Genomic DNA, 16,847 nt, shown 5'->3' on the forward strand with positions numbered 1-16,847 from the left:
ATTGATGAATGCGCAGTATGGAATGGTTAATTATAACTTTCTACATCAGTTGTATTTAACCCCAGAGAAATTGAAAAAATATGGTTTTAAAAATTCCGATTCTTGTTTTAGATGTGGTGTATGTACTGGAACTTTCTTACATGCTGTTGGTCTTGTGTGCATGTACAACCATTCTGGGATGAAATTAAGTTAATTTTGGAAAAATTATATAACTTTAAGTTACCATTAGATCCATCTATTTTTTAATGGGTTATATGATTCCTTTAAAGGGATTAGGGTTGGATAAATTTCTGTAGCTTGAAAATGTGTAGCAAGTACGTAGAAAGATAAGATAGAGATTAATATAATGTGATGGCTGAATGAATTGAAAGCTTGTATTGTTATGGAAAAAAATTACATATAATCTCCATGATAATTATTCATTTTTTGTTAATAAGTAGTTACCATATTTGGAATATATGCATTTAGATATATTTTGATTTATTATATATTCTTAGTTTCTGTTTGTATATTTTTGACTCTCCTTCAGAGAGCTGGCTGATTGGGTGGGAGGGTAGGTGTGGATTTGATTTAACTTTTTCTTTCTTTTTTGTTTCTTTTATTGTTTTTTTTATATATATATATTCATATAAAATTTTCTTTATGGAATGTATTCCGTATTACTACTAATGATCCTTCAAATAAATAAAGTTTAAAAAAAAAACATAAGAGATTCAGATTTGGATAGGATATGTTTGTGAATAGTTAAGGCGCCATCTAAATTGCTGGATTAACTTGTAGGGGACTTGAAGACAATACAGACTCGATTATAGAAAAGTAATTATTACTTCTATTAAGCATACTAATTTGCAAAAATCATCAGTTATCTTTGTTATATAAATGTCAACTTAAATTAAATGTAGGCATACAGTACAGTAACAGGCCATTTTGGCCCACGAGTCCGTGCCGCCCAATTTATACCCCATGAACTTACACCCCTGGTACGTTGTGAATGGTGGGAGGAAACCGGATCCCCGGGGAAAACCCATACAGGCACAGGGAGAACGTACAAACTCCTTACAGACAGCGCAGGATTTGAACCTCGATCGCTGGCACTGTAAAGTGCTAACCACTACGCCAACGAAGCCAGCCTATTTTATTGATCCAGCAAATGTTATAAGAAGCAAAAGATGATTATGTCATGCCATTAAATTGTGACTGAGGGATGTTATTTTCCCACCAACATGGATCATTTGGTGCATTTATTTTATTGCTCCAATCCACAGGCATAACTGGTTTGGTTCATGTTGTCTTCTGTAGAAGCAAGTGATTTTAAAATTGAGTGGGCTGATAGCAAGTCCTGGCAGCAACTGAGATGGAGGTCAGAGGTGGTGAAAATGTGACTGGATCACATGATCTGGCCCATCGAATGGTTCCGACAATTTGGTCCATTGCAATAGAATAATTGTTGAATAATTTTCACTTTCCATCAGGCTTTAGTTTTAAATTAGGAATTGTATATCATGTAAATCCAATACATATCTAATTTCTTTCTTTGAAAAATGGAAGAAGCAATGTATTGTCCATAAATGAATATCTGCGATGCAAGGCATGCTAAAAGAGTCTTTTTTTCAAATTTTAAATTTTAATTATCCAGCATGGTAGAAAGCGTTTCCAACCCATGAAACCTGCGCTACACAATTATAACCATATAACTTGAGTTTTGAAGGGTGGGAGGAAATCACAGCAGCTGGAGGAAACCTCCAGAGGTCATAGAGAGAATGTACAAACTCCCTATAGACCAGCAGGGGGTTCGAACCCGGGCTGCCAGCCTGTAACCGCTCTGCTCTCTTCATGTCACTTCAGGGTTCCTACTCTGTTCACCATTGGAGTAACGGGGTGGGAAGACGTCCTGTTTTTGTCCTGGGAAAAAGTCAGACTGCTTTGCAAAATTTTAACTGAGAGACAGGACACCTGAAAGGTCCCTGCAAACATTAATTATGTAAATGACCAGTATATTGAAGTGAAACAGATTGAGGGAGAATTTTAAAAAATATTATTTATTAATTTAAAACCACACAATAGAGCACATAATTAAAAGTAATTCAAAACAATACAAATGCATGTGGTATATAAAGGAAAGGAAAAATAATAATAACAAAAGAAGGGTGTGATAGTACAGATTCTATCACCAATGTGTACATTCTATCACCTCATGTGTACATTTGTACATATGTACAGATGGTAGAGTAGGATGACTGTGATTGGCTGAGAGTGTAGCCACACCTACTGGCAGGTCTTAAAGGATTGCTCCTAGCCAGACCAGGTCATTCTGGACTGGTCGACCTACTTGTGATATGCTCCAGTCTTTTAGTTAATAAAAGCCTTGGTTTGGATCAACAAGTCTTTGGTTCTTTCGGAGCGCATTACAAAGGGTAAGAATAGTGGCGGCGGAGTCAATTGTATTATTTAAGAAAAGGTTGGACAGGTATATGGATGAGAAGAAGATGGAGGGTTATGGGCATTGTGCAGGTAGGTGGGACTAGAGAGGAGTGTTTGGTGCGGTGTGGACTAGAAGGGCCTAATGGCCTGTTTCCGTGCTGTAAATTGTTATGTTATATGTTATGCTAATGGGACAAGAGACCCTCAATAGGGATGCCTATTACTTTAAAGTCTCTTCGAATATACTGAGGCCTTAAGGAGAAGGGAATGTCAGAGCTTCATTTAAATATTAGCACCCATATTTTGTAAATAAGGGCACCATATCTTCAAAAATAAATAATATTTCTCTCTTAAATTATAATTTTCTTAAGTGGTATACAACTTCAAACTTCAACACACCATTTTTCTATACCCAGATCCATAAAAGACTTCCAAGTTATGGCAATACGTTTTCTTGCTATTGGTGAAGCAATTTGAAGAGGGAGAAATGTTGTTACCCCCCCCCCCCACTACCTCCCACCCCCACAAATCTCCTGAATGACCCATATTCTTCAAATGTCCCCTTATGTTCTTGGTTTAATGTCCTCTTTGGGGACAAAAAAATGGCATGTTTCATTGCAGCATTCGATCAGTAATGTCCTTGGGTGTGGCAGAGCTGATTAATTCTGATCTTTTGGAGTGGGTTTTGAAGCTGTCCCACTCCTACACAAGGGGTGAGAATGCTTCTGACTCAAAGTTGATGAAAGGCATTTATTTGCCATGAACAGAATTGCACAATTAATTGATGTGTGTCTCTTGGTCTTTATTGATCACTCCTTTGTGCATGAATGGTTCGGTTTATGATTGTATTGGCAAAGTGCCAGATTAAGTACATAATTTAACATGATGGAAAGAGTTCCAGAAAATTGAACTGTAAATTACTCTCGTTTTGTGGCCAGTGAGAAGGCCAGGATACAAATGGCAGAATTGGATGGTCAAATTGTGAAATTTTGGCAGAGATCATGCTCTTGTAAAAAAAAAATTGCATGCAAACAGGCATTCAAAGTTAATGAATAAAAAATTGACCAGTTTATGCTTCAATGGCAAGGTTACTATGAAGTGGAAGGATGGGTCAGTAAGCTTGGGGATGATATGAAGGTTGGAGGAGCTGTGCATGAGGCTGAAGGTTGGATATAGACAGGATGTCGAGTGGTGGTGGAGGGGAGAGTGGCAGATGGAGTTCAATCCGGATAAGTGTGAGGTGATGCATTTTGGAAGGTCAAACCAGAAGGGTTAATGGTCGGATACTTAACAGTATGGAGGAACAGATGGGGTATAAATCCCTCAAGGTCACCGCACAGGTTGATAGGCTAGTTAAGAAGAACTATGGGATGCTGGGCTTCATTAGCCAGGGGATTGAGTTCAAGAGTCAAGAAGTCCTGTTGCAACTCTACAAATCTCTGGTGAGATCACACTTGCAGCACTGTGTTCTTATCTGGTCACCTCATTATAGGAAGGATGTGGAAGCTATGGAGAGAGTACAGAGGAGATTTACCAGGATGTTGCCTGGATTGACAATGTGTCTTATGAGGCAAGGATAGCAGAGCTGGGTTTTTTATTTTTAGAGTGAAGAAGGATGGGAGAAGATGAAATAGAGGTCTTCAAGATTCTGAGAAACAGAGATAAGGTGGACAGCCAGGGTAGGAACAGCAAAACACCAGGGGGAATCTCTAAAAAGTGGAGGGAGGGAAGTTTAGGGGAGACATCAGGAGTACATTTTTTTTTGCGCAGAGGGTTGTGGGTTTCTGGAATGCCTTTCTAGAGACTCTTAGACAGGCACATGGATGTAAGAAAAATAGAGGGTTACAGGGTAGGGAGGGTTTAGATTTTTTTGGTAGGAATATTTAGGTTGGCACAACATCAAGGGCCTGTACTAGGCTGTAATGTTCCATGTTTTATTTGTATGTTGAATTGAAGTTCAGTTTGCCCATCATCAATGTGTCTCAATATAATCTTTGTATTTCGATGTAAAGCACTCCCTAGTTTGTCCTGTGTGTCATTACTGTTGATGAAGTAAAATGTACCCAGAACTCCATGTAGAATTGAAGGGCTATGCCCTATTGCAGGCATTTTGTTTTACTGGCGAGGCATTCAATCATGCTCCTCTCCTCTCTCCCAAGTAGGCACCCAAGGTCTCATGCCCTGTTTTGAGAGAGAGCAGAGCGGCTGTAGTCCTGAGTGGCAGGGTCAATTTTCATGAGATTATTAATTATTTACCTCTGAATCATTATTTCTAATGAATGCAGATTAAATGGTTGCTAAAGTATTGCAATATCGGCGAGTTTGCTGAGCCTGTGTTGGATGACTATTTCCTACATTACAACAATGACTGTACTTCAAAAGTACATTGAACATAATTAAATTTGCAGCATCCTGTGAGTATTCACATCTTAAGTAAATTGAAAGTCTTTTTAGATAGAGCACTGGGTTCCTTGAAGAATATTAGTAATTCATTTTAGGGTTCTGCTTGGTTATAAAAATTAAAACCTCACTCTGAATTCACTCGTACTGTCAGATAAAGGAGAGTGGTTTGGGACTTGCAATAAATATTTGTCATGAACTTATCCCATGAGATTTAAATTTATATTTAAAAAAAAAATTAAATTTAGGCATACAACACAGTAGCAGGCCTTTTCGGCCCATGAGCCTGTCTCGCCCAATTCCACCTGATTGACATACATCCCGGTACGTTTCGATCGGTGGGAGGAAACTCACACAAAGACGGGGGAGAAGGTAAACTCCTTACGGACGGTGAGGGATTTGAACCCCAGTCGCTGGCGCTGTAACAGCATTGTGCTAACCCGCTACGCCAACTGTGCCACCCCCTTTAGACAGACAGCACAGTTACAGGCCCTTTCAGCCCATAAGCCCATGCCGCCCAATTTACACCCAATTAACCTACAACCCCTGATACGTTTTGAACAGTGGGAAGCCTGGGAGAAAGTCCACACAGAAGCAGGGAGAGCGTACCAACTTCTTACAACGCGGGATTCGAATCCTGATTGTTGGCGCTGTGGCGCCATTGCACTAACCGCTACGCCAACCGTGCCGCCATGGGGAGATTCTGAAAGGGATGAGTCATCAATGGACAAAAGTGAGAGTGGAAAGTAGCAGCAAAAGTAATGAAGGTTTTGAGTTCAATATGAGAGCTCACAGCCAGAAACTACTGGGCTTGACTCCAGTAACCTGACTTTAATTTATATGTCTGGCACAATGGCTTTTATGCTTGCTTTTCTAGTGCCTAAGCCATTAATGAGCAGAATTTGACTTGAAAGCAGCAGTAAAATTTGAGTTAAACAAGAAAGCCTGCAGATCCTGTAATTGTAGTTCAAAACACAAAAGTGCTGGAGAAACACAGCAAGTAAAATTTGAGCTGTTGGTAGTAGGGTTCTGGCCCACCAAGTTCAGCACCTTCCCCAGCCTGGAGACTGGAGCCTCATTGGGCACTCATTGTGGGTTATTTTATTTTATAAAGTTTTCAGCATCTTGAGTGTGGCCTTCCATGAAATTTTCAGCTGTCTGGATCACAGCGTGGTCCCTCCCAGTTCTTACAGCTGCCATCACCTTGATTGGGCACCTATCAGAGAAGGGCACTGTGGGCTCGTCAATGGCTTGGGCTTTTTTCTCGACAGAAGAGTATGGAATCTCGGGGCCCTGCAAGATACATTAAAAAAATGTGATTGGCCTGCCTGCCTAGTTAAAGGTAGCTGCCAGAGCCAAGTCTGAAGTGTCGTTTTCCACCTGAAATGGGGTGGATTCGTCCACCGCATGCATTGTGGCTGTGGCAATATCTGCCTTAATGCGGTTGAAGGTTGCATGAGCCTCTGCCACCGGGGGAAGGATGTGGATTTGGTGAGGGGTCGGGCCTTGTCTCCATAATTGGGGACCCATTGGACATAATAGAAAAAGAACCCAAAGCACCTTTTCAGGGCCTTGAGGCTGTGTGGAAGGGGAAGCTCCAGCAGTGCCCGCATGCGGTCAGGGTCTGGGCCGATGACTCCATTCTCCATGCCACAGATGGGTTGTGTGAAACACATGTAAGGTTGGGCTGTTTCGAGAAATTTCTGGAGATTGGCATCATGGTCCTGCAGGTCGTGGCCACAGATGGTGATGTTATCAAGGTACTGGAAAGTCGCCCACAACTCGTACTGATCCACCATGCGGCCAATCTCCAACTGAAAGACCGAGACACCATTCATGACACTGAAGGGGAACCGCAGGAAGAGGTAGACCCCCTTTTTGAGTAAGCATTGTTCCTGTGCCTGAATGAAGGCCCTGTTTCCAGCACTGTGCTGTCTACCTTTGGTGGCGACGTGTTTACAGTTGGCAGTGAGGTTAGCGAATAGCGATTGGTGTAGTGGCCCTTCTTCCCGCAGCTGGAGCAAGTTGAATCCTTCACTGGGCAGCAGTTTCCACTGATGCTTGCCCAGGCTGTAGAAGTAACACTAAGGTGCTCCCATAGCACTGTGGCTGTGGTCTGGCCACCACCAGAGCCAGACAAATATGGTAGGAGGTGGTCGCAGAGCACTGCTGCTATGGTAAAGTCACTAGCTGAGCGAGGGGGTGGCAGCACGTCCCAAGATGGCGGCACCCGGGGTAACCATGAGGTGGCTGCATTGCCAGTCAAGTAGGCCTCGTTGAGGACTGGGTCATGTTCCCCTAACTTCCTTCTGAATTGCTGAATTATCAAAACATATCTGTTATGTTCTTGGTTGTATGTTTCTGGTTGCTACTTTAAAACTTACAATAGAGCACAGAAATGGGTTATTTAGCTCATAAAGTCCATTCCAACCATTAAGTACCTATTAATATCACTCCCATTTACCAGCACGGTTCATAGTCTTCGATGCCTCAGCGATTGAAGTGCTCAGAAATAGCTAGCTCCACCAGCTGCTTGGCCAGTGTGTTCCAGGTTCCAACTATCCTCTGACTTCCCCCGTCTGAGGGATTCCAGATCTCCTGCAGATGAAGGAGTGTAGTCTGGCTTGCTGCTGGTATCAAGTCTCAGTGTATGCGAACACTTGGCGTTTCTGCATTGAGACCCTGCATGTCAACATTGTGAATGCTCTTGTGTGGGACTTTCAAGTTCCTTTGAAAACATACTCAATGCCAGACCTCCAGACAAAGTGATAGTTGCAGAGAGTGGCTAAGAGTTGGACCTTGTGGAATGAAACCATCTCTCAGATTTAGTCACCAAAAGCAGCACACAGAACCTTTCAGCTGCTCCTATCAGGGAAGAGATACAGGAGAATCAGAGCCAGTGCCACCAGGCTGAGGAACAGTTTCTTCCCACGGGAAGAACGACCAAAGGAACTGCTGAAAGTAACCTTCCGAGACTCTCATATTTCCGAAACAATATTTGTATATATGAATACTTATCCTGTATATGTATTGTCTGTCTTTATGTGTGTTATGCAAAGGTAAATGTTCCATTATTGTCACGTAATACTCCATTTAGAATGTAACATACATGAAATTCTTTAACTTTGTCTGCCATAAGGAAGACAGAGAGTCGCCACTTTGTCCAGCGCCCCTCACAGAGGCCCCAGCAAGGAACAAACTTGCAACCCCTGGTTTACAAGACTCATGCACTAACCATTGAGTTATTGGCATTTGGTTGTGTGACAGCGTGTTTTGCATCGAGGACTGGAAAACACTGCTTCATCGGGTTGTACTTGTACAATCAGATGACAATAAATGTGACTGGACTCTTTCCAGCTACTGTGCTATAGAGTCAGTCATACACCACATAAACAAGGATTCAAACAAACTAGTCCATGCCAACATGTTAGACCTATTACCTATAAACCTTTCCTCTCCAAGCATCTGCCTAAATGTATTTTGAATGCTGTAATTGCAGCTCCATCTTTGTCTCTTTCTCTGGCAGCTTATTCCACATACTTCCCACCCTCTGTGTGAAAGAGTTTCCCCTTAGGAACCTTCTAAAAGCTTCCCCTCATCACCTTGATCCTATACCCTTTAGTTCTGGTCTCCTCTTTCCTGGGACCATTCGCCTTGTCTATGCCCCTCAGGATTATCTCCCCTGTGAAGGAGCACTTCACTCACCGAACATCTTGGATTTGGCAGCAAGATTGTCCCAGTGTTTGCTACAGAGCCAGGCTAGGCCCTCAGCACCTTTTGTGGTCATGTATAAGGGTAGGTGTGGCAATGAAGGATTGTCAGAAAATGTGACTTGCCTCTAGTTTACCCTGAGACCAGTTTAAAATGGTCTCAGGTGCTCGTGAGTTGTCTGCTGGATGGAGGAGGCAACTTTGACGTCCATTGACTGGGCTTGATGCCTGTGCTCCCATAAACCCCATCTCCCATTTTCTTTGACACTCTTGATGGAGGCACAACAAAGAGCATTGTGTAAATAGTGCAAAAAAAAAATATTTAAATAAACCTAGTTGAGCTTGGACAGCCACACTGATGCAGTTAACTGTGCCTGTTTAGCTGTGAGTGGGCTGTAAATGAAATTGCCACAAACTCTTTCCCGGGGGCTTATGCAGAGAATGGCATGCTCTCAAATTCTGTAAGTTTTCACATACATTTAGTGTGTTTGAAAGTAAAGTTCCTATTTTAAATAATCTCCCCTCTGGATGTTATTTCAGGTAGTGGAAATGATCCTTTAAGACATCCGTGCAAGTTGGAAGACTGGGATGGTGATGGAGTATCGAGATGTGCAATGGGCCTGGGTGCACTACATCATCTGTTCCAGCATCATCCAAGCTGTGACTGTATCTCCTCCTCCTGCGGCAGCTGATTCATTGCTTGGTGACGATACCACTCGGGTTTATTCCACCATTGTCCACAACGTGAACTCTGAACCGCCGAGCCTCTCTCCTCAATCCCTGCCTGAGCTCTCTACGGACGAGAAACTAGCCCTGCCCAGCCATTCGGGCATGTTCCCTTGGGACCAGAGTACGGCATCAAGGGAAAATTCACCTGATTTTAGTGGTGAAGACGAGGATCTATTTTTTGATGATGAGGACACAGAGGGTAAGGATAATAGTGATGTTGAAGAAGACCAACAGGGTATTTTTGAATCGGAACAGTTCAGTTCAGGAACTGGATCTGTTCCATCAGACGTGCCTGCTGAGACAAGTTCCACTTCGGACAATTCTCTGAAGCCAGGTACCGCAGTTGATAAAACAACCCAGTCCCATCAAAGCCACGTGAATTCTCAAAGCAGTAGATCTATGCCTGACACCTCTTACCTTCAAACTCCCACAGTAACATTTCCAAATGATGAATTATTCTCTCACCACATGAAGATTCCACTCAACAAAACTGTGAAAACCCCACCAAGGCCTCTTGCCACACTGGAGAATGTAAATCCAACATTGACTTCAGATTATTTGGTTTCTGAGACACACCATTTCATCACAAATTCCTATAGGTCACTAGCAAAGGGAAAGCCTGCTCTAGAAATTGAAGGGAATCAGAATCAATATTTGATAGATTTGGTTCCCGAATCTCCTCCTGTAAAACAGGATCAGATTTTCATTTCAAGGATCCTGGATGAAAACCATACAACTCCTGCACCCATGCATTCTGTTTCTCCTCTGACAGGATCGAGTTATTCTGCAATGATGAGTGAAAAGTTATTAAGAGTCAGCCAATCTGCTGTCAGAAAAGATGATCTAACCGATGCAGTGAATGAGACTGTCCCTGCAGAAACCAATACCCTGCGCACTGACAATTTGCCAATGCCGTTTTCTGAGAATCCGGTGTCCAGGGTAAGGGGGAAAACTACTGATCAAACATATCCAAGTGTGAAGATCCTTGGTGCTGCAGACAGGATGTCTACATTGCAATGGACTAGAATGCCTGTATATAATTCTGGCAAATTCCTACCTGCCCAGCAAACCACTCACACACATTCCACTTTGGAACAAGGATATGATATTTACATTAATTCTAGAGACAACACAACAACAGTCATTGAGATGCTGAAAGGTACCCAGTTCCTTAATGTTCGGCCAACTAATATTGATCAGGGTTTTCCTGTGAGGGGTACCTCTCCCATTCCAATGGTTACCATCTCACCCACTGCAAGGCTGCAGCACCTGACCATGAAAGGAGACAGCAGTGGAATGTCATTAACTGAGTCAACCAGAGCAGTCACTGCAACTTATTTCTTCCCACTAACTGCGTGGAGGGGCGGCCCATCAAGAGAATCCAACTCCATTCTTGATTCCGCCACAACCTTGAGAACAGAGCAGCCACCAAGTGGCCACTACATGGCTGTGCTGACGGCCAGGCCCACGGTGCTAGCTCAATGGCTGACAGCAAGAGCCTCAAACAAAGTAAATGTTTCCATGACCCGGCCACCTCCAAGTCAGGAAGGGCTTGGGACCAAGTCAATGAGCACCAATTGGAGTCTGCCATGGGCAACAACAAAAGACCCTTCTCCCAGTCCGCATTCTAGGAAGATGCCCGAAGCAAGGACAACGACTAAGGGAGGTGAGGTGTTCCTTTTTTTCTGTTTCTCACCCAACCAATTAAATTAGTTGGGACTTTTTACATGATTAGTAATGCCATCAGCTGGCTCTAGGGATGAGGTCAGATCATATGCAAAGATTCCACCCAAGTCATCAACGAAGGTGGTCTCTATTGAATTCCCCATCAGGAAAGAAGGATGTGTGTATGTTAAAGGAGGCATTTATATTAAAGCCTTCACCAAATCTCCAGTCTTCCCAATGTAGGAAAGAGCGACATTGTCACCAACCAAATCTTTGTCAGGAGAGATTTTGTGCAGTCATAAAAATGTGTCTCCTTGCTGATAGGTGAAGTGATCACACAAGCTTGCCATTCTTGCTTTTGTTTAATTATTTTGGGGTGAAGGAACATATATGTATATCTAAATATTGTATGCCCTCATTAAAGGAGTCTCGCCAACTGCAGTGGACAAGATTGATCAGAGGGCCTCCGCACGCTGACCAGTCTTGAGTTAGGGAGTTATGGTTCCATGATGAGAATGAGCTGAATCCAGTCTCCTAATTTTCAGGATTGGCAGGTGCCCTCTCTCTGTGAGAATGTGGAAGAGGGGTGAGTGCAATAAGAACCACTCCAAAACATCCCAGAAGTATGAAACATGAGCTTGTGGTTGCATGTGTTATTAAGCCTATAAAATTATGGAACTGAAAGCTGGTGTATTCCAGTGTTCCTGGGGATTGTAGAAGTGTCTTGCATTTAGTTAATAAATCTCTTTTTGCTTAGCAGAGGTGTCCACATGTCTGGTGATGGTAATTCTGAATGGCAGGACTGGGGTATATTAAAGATAGTTTTCCTCAGCTTATTATTTTACAGAGTGAGTGTAAAGGACTGAAATATTTTTCAAAAAAAAGCAGATGATAAATGTGCACAGATGTTTTAGCTCCAGATCTTTTGTTTAGTCTCGGCTGTAATAAGGATCTTTTGCACAGGTCCTGTTAAACCAGATGTTACTCCTACATTTAAAGGCACTGTGATTGAAAGAACATCTCCACACGTTACTGGAACACCTGGAATTAATTCCAATGTCATGACAACCATGATGGGTAGCCAATCAGGTGAGAGGTTGATTCTTAATTGTTGTAGCAGTATCCATGGAAACAAAGCGTGATCTTGGGTACTGTTGGCAAGCCAAATTGCTTGGTTGGTCGAAGGATTTTTCTGTCACGGTGTGGGTACTTCATATTTACAGACCTTCCAATTCGCCCTCCAATTGTGAATTGTAGTCCTGCACCATAGTTATATTTCACTAATCAAAGCGAGTAACTCCTCTGATTTATTTCAAATGAATTAAAGAAAGGTTTGCCAAAGTATTCTGTATTCAGGACTGGGATAGATTGGTGGGGTGGGTGGTGGGTGCCTTCAGTTGTCAGAGGAAGCACTTGAAGCAGTTCTACATACCACCCCGCAGCTATCTGTTGCACCTTGTGCGTTCGGTGAAAGATCTGTGCTGGGAAGCCAATGTTGAAGCAATGCTTATTTTGACAACTCTAATCTCCCTTATTTTGTTCTTTAAAGCTTCAATTTCTTCCCCTGTCGAAACCTGAAAAATGTGCCAAGCCTATTTCTCCTCAGATGACATCTCAGGCTCTTTGCGCTCTTCTAACGGCAAGCTGGAGACGTTCTGGAATTCGTTCTATTTGGGACTCTATTATTGCAATGAAGTTGTAAATCATTTTGAGTTTGCACTGGGAAAAAAGAGGGAGAGGCATCATGCAATTTGATAAGAGTGATGAGGTTCACTGTGGAACCAGACTGTGTGCATGAACGAAGTTTGCACCCATTTGTCATTGATTAGCAATCGGGAAGATAAAAGACTTGTTAAAAGACCAAGGTCCATTAGCTACAGTCCATCTGGTTAATGAGCTCATTTGGCACTTAAATGGAAATTCAATTGGCTTTGTGGGGGTGCTTAAGGTTTTAGGAGTGGGATGGTAACTCCTTCAATTTCTTCCTTTGGCTTGGCTCCGCGGACGAAGATTTATGGAGGGGTAATGTCCACGTCAGCTGCAGGCTCGTTTGTGGCTGACAAGTCCAATGTGGGACAGGCAGACACGGTTGCAGCGGTTGCAAGGGAAAATTGGTTGATTTGGGGTTGGGTGTTGGGTTTTTCCTCCTTTGTCTTTTGTCAGTGACGTGGGCTCTGCGGTCTTCTTCAAAGGAGATTGCTGCCCGCCGAACTGTGAGGTGCCAAGATGCATGGTTTGAGGCGTTATCAGCCCACTGGTGGTGGTCAATGTGGCAGGCACCAAGAGACTTCTTTAGGCAGTCCTTGTACCTCTTCTTTCATGCACCTCTGACACGATGGCCAGTGGAGAGCTCGCCATATAACACGATCTTGGGAAGGTGATGGTCCTCCATTCTGACCTACCCAGCACAGTTGGATCTTCAGTAGTGTGGATTCGATGCTGTTGGCCTCTGCCATCTTGAGTACTTCGATGTTGGTGATGAAGTCACTCCAATGAATGTTGAGGATGGAACGGAGACAACGCTGGTGGAAGCGTTCTAGGAGCCATAGGTGATGCCGATAGAGGACCCATGATTCGGAGCCAAACAGGAGTGTGGGTATGACAACAGCTCTGTATATGCTAATATTTGTGAGATTTTTCAGTTGGTTGTTTTTCCAGACTCTTTTGTGTAGTCTTCCAAAGGCGCTATTTGCCTTGGCGAGTCTGTTGTCTATCTCGTTGTCGATCCTTGCATCCGATGAAATGGTGCAGCCGAGATAGGTAAACTGGTTGACCGTTTTGAGTTTTGTGTGCCTGATGGAGATGTGGGGGGGCTGGTAGTCATGATGGGGAGCTGGCTGATGAAGGACCTCAGTTTTCTTCAGGCTGACTTCCAGGCCAAACATTTTGGCAGTTTCCGCAAAACAGGACGTCAAGCTCTGAAGAGCTGGCTCAGAATGGGCAACTAAAGCGGCATCGTCTGCAAAGAGTAGTTCACGGACAAGTTGCTCTTGTGTCTTGGTGTGATCTTGCAGGCGCCTCAGATTGAAGAGACTGCCATCCGTGCGGTACCGGATGTAAACAGCGTCTTCATTGTTGAGGTCTTTCGTGGCTTGTTTCAGCATCATGCTGAAGAAGATTGAAAAGAGGGTTGGTGCGAGAATGCAGCCTTGCTTCACGCCATTTTTAATGGAGAAGGGTTCAGAGAGCTCATTGCTGTATCTGACCCGACCTTGTTGGTTTTCGTACAGTTGGATAACCATGTTGAGGAACTTTGGGGGGCATCTGAGGCGCTCTGGTATTTGCCAAAGCCCTTTCCTACTCACGGTGTCGAAGGCTTCGGTGAGGTCAACAAAGGTGATGTAAAGTCCTTTGTTTTGTTCTCTGCACTTTTCTTGGAGCTGTCTGAGGGCAAAGACCATGTCAGTAGTTCCTTTGTTTGCGCGAAAGGCGCACTGTGATTCTGGGAGAACATTTTCGGCGACACTAGGTATTATTCTATTTAGGAGAATCCTAGCGAAGATTTTGCCTGCAATGGAGAGCAGCGTGATTCCCCTGTAGTTTGAGCAGTCTGATTTCTTGCCTTTGTTTTGAACAGGGTGATGATGATGGCATCACGAAGGTCCTGAGGCAGCTTTCCTTGGTCCCAGCAGAGCTTGAAAAACTCATGCAGTTTGGCATGCAGAGTTTTGCCGCCAGCCTTCCAGACCTCTGGGGGGATTCCATCCATACCTGCTGCTTTGCCACTTTTCAGTTGTTCAATTGCCTTATATGTCTCATCCCGGGTGAGGACCTCATCCAGCTCTAGCCTTAGGGGCTGTTGAGGGAGCTGGAGCAGGGTGGATTCTTGGACTGAGCGGTAGGCACTGAAAAGAGATTGGAAGTGTTCTGACCATCAGTTGAGGATGGAGATCTTGTCGCTGAGGAGGACTTTGTCATCTGAGCTGCGCAGCGGTCTTTGGACTTGGGGTGAGGGGCCGTACACAGCCTTTAGTACCTCGTAAAAACCCCTGAAGTCGCCAATGTCCACGCTGAGCTGGGTTTGTTTAACGAGGCTAGTCCACCACTCATTTTGGATCTCCCAAAGTTTGCGCTGAAGATGGCTGCATGCCATTCAATTTCTAATTGCCAATAAAATACAGAAGCTTATTAAATCTTGGGATCCTAGAACTTTCCAATACAGGTGATCACGCTACCTCCCCCTTGCGTGGCTGCATTTGCAGACTCCTACAACTTGATGGGTTTTCTTCAACCATCTCTAATCAGTCTAGGAGATACCATGAATGTTTGGCCTCTAGTATTCATCTTCATTGTTGAGCACATCTAATGACCATCCGCAGCATGTAGTCAAAGGCTTTATTAATCAGAAAACCTTAGCATACCTCTCTATGCTGCTGGCTCACATCCAGGGCAGGTGTGAAGATGGAGACTATCAGCCTTTATTAGGGATCTTACGGGGAGGAGCTACTGGTATGGAAGGCGGACCAGCCTGTCCGGTCCAGCGAGATCATGCCCACAGTACCAAGTTCCACCACACTGTGGGACTCTATTTTGCAGTTTCATTCAGGACATCAAGTCCACAGAAACCTGCAGTACCTGGTGTTCCTAGGTGGTCTCCCCTCCGAGTACTGACCAGGCCTGAGCCTGCTTAGCTTCCAGGATCAGACAATCCAGGCACATTCAGGCGATTAGGCTACTGCATCTCTATGCTCATCCAATGCGGGGCAAGAGAATTCGATCGTGAACTGAGAGAAATATTGAGAAAATTAGACCATCAAAAAGAGGGTTAAGTCGCTTTATTAAGAAATGTGGTCATTCCTGCCTTTTGTTTAATTGTCTCTTGCGCTGGTCAAGGATGCACAGGAAGCAGAATCTCTCTGAGTTAGGGTGAGAACATAAGAAGTAGAACTATGGCCCCTCAGCCTCTGAAAGCCCGCCAGATCGTGGCTGATTTTACCACGGATAGAGAGCAACGTGGAGCTGGGGATTGGCTACGACCTTCTGAATAGTTTAGCATGCTCGACGATCTGCTCCTCATTTTTATGTTCATGTATAACTCTAAATCCCTTCAATATCTCACAATCTATTGATAGCTTGAATGCCCTCTGGGTAGGAAATGTTGAAGATTCACCACCTTCTGAGTAAAGGAATTTCTTCAAACTGACCAGTGCTTTATTTGATCTCTGGGCCTGGACACCCAATCAGGCAAATTATTTTTAGTTGTTTAATTCTATGGTTGGGTGCATCTGTTGAGAAAGTTAAGTAATGTTTGATATGACATCAGAAACCTTGGCAATTTTCAACTGATGTGACCGGCTGCATCACGGCCTAGTTTGGGGACACCAATACCCCTGAGCGTAAAGCCCTATAAAAGACAGTGGACACAGCACAGGACTTCACAGGTCAAACCCTCCCACCATTTCAGCGAACGCAGCTGTCGGAGGACAGCAGCAATTATCAAAGACCCTCACCACCCAGCACATGCTCTGTTCTTGCTGCTGCCATCAGGAAAGAGCCACAAGACTCACACCACATCAGGAACAGCTGCTACCCCTCCACCATCAGACTCCTCAATGACAAACTCAATCAGGGACTCATTTAAGAACTCTTACTTGTGCACTTTATTGATTTTTTTTATCCCCTCTGTATTGCCCAGTCAGTTTGTTTACATTTGTTTATTTGTGTACAATGTATACAATGTGTACAGTTTTTTTCACTACCAATAAGCAGGGGTTGCAGTGCTGCCGGAGCACACTGGAGCGCCACTCAGTTCTGTCACCTCGGGGGCTCCGGCACCTCAGAGGGTGACTCCAGGCACCTCAGTAGGCCACTCTGGCACCTCAGGGTGAACCTCAGGGAGCTGCTCCGGCACCTTGGGGGGAACCTCAGGGAGCCACTCCAGGCACCTTAAGGGGCTGCTCCGGGCACCTCAGGGGGCTCCTC

At 44.0% G+C, this 16,847-nt stretch overlaps 1 protein-coding gene across 13 annotated transcripts in view; it reads left to right on the forward strand.

The window, feature by feature from the left end:
* LOC138763094 (proline-rich transmembrane protein 3) overlaps positions 1–16,847 on the forward strand; it is a 115,920-nt gene that overhangs the window by 63,084 nt on the left and 35,989 nt on the right. For 11 of the 13 annotated variants that reach the window (XR_011357317.1, XM_069936727.1, XM_069936722.1 and 8 more), the window contains 2 exons: positions 9,072–10,926; positions 11,889–12,014. Coding sequence is in view for 12 of the 13 variants with exons in the window: in XM_069936727.1 (XP_069792828.1) it covers positions 9,120–10,926; positions 11,889–12,014 (1,933 nt within the window). In the remaining variant the exon portion in view is untranslated. The remainder of the gene's footprint in view (positions 1–9,071; positions 10,927–11,888; positions 12,015–16,847) is intronic. The other 2 variants (XM_069936732.1, XM_069936733.1) reach the window with 2 other exon arrangements.

This window comes from Narcine bancroftii, chromosome 5 (genome assembly GCF_036971445.1).
Source record: "Narcine bancroftii isolate sNarBan1 chromosome 5, sNarBan1.hap1, whole genome shotgun sequence".
In the NCBI taxonomy this organism is placed as follows: domain Eukaryota; kingdom Metazoa; phylum Chordata; class Chondrichthyes; order Torpediniformes; family Narcinidae; genus Narcine; species Narcine bancroftii.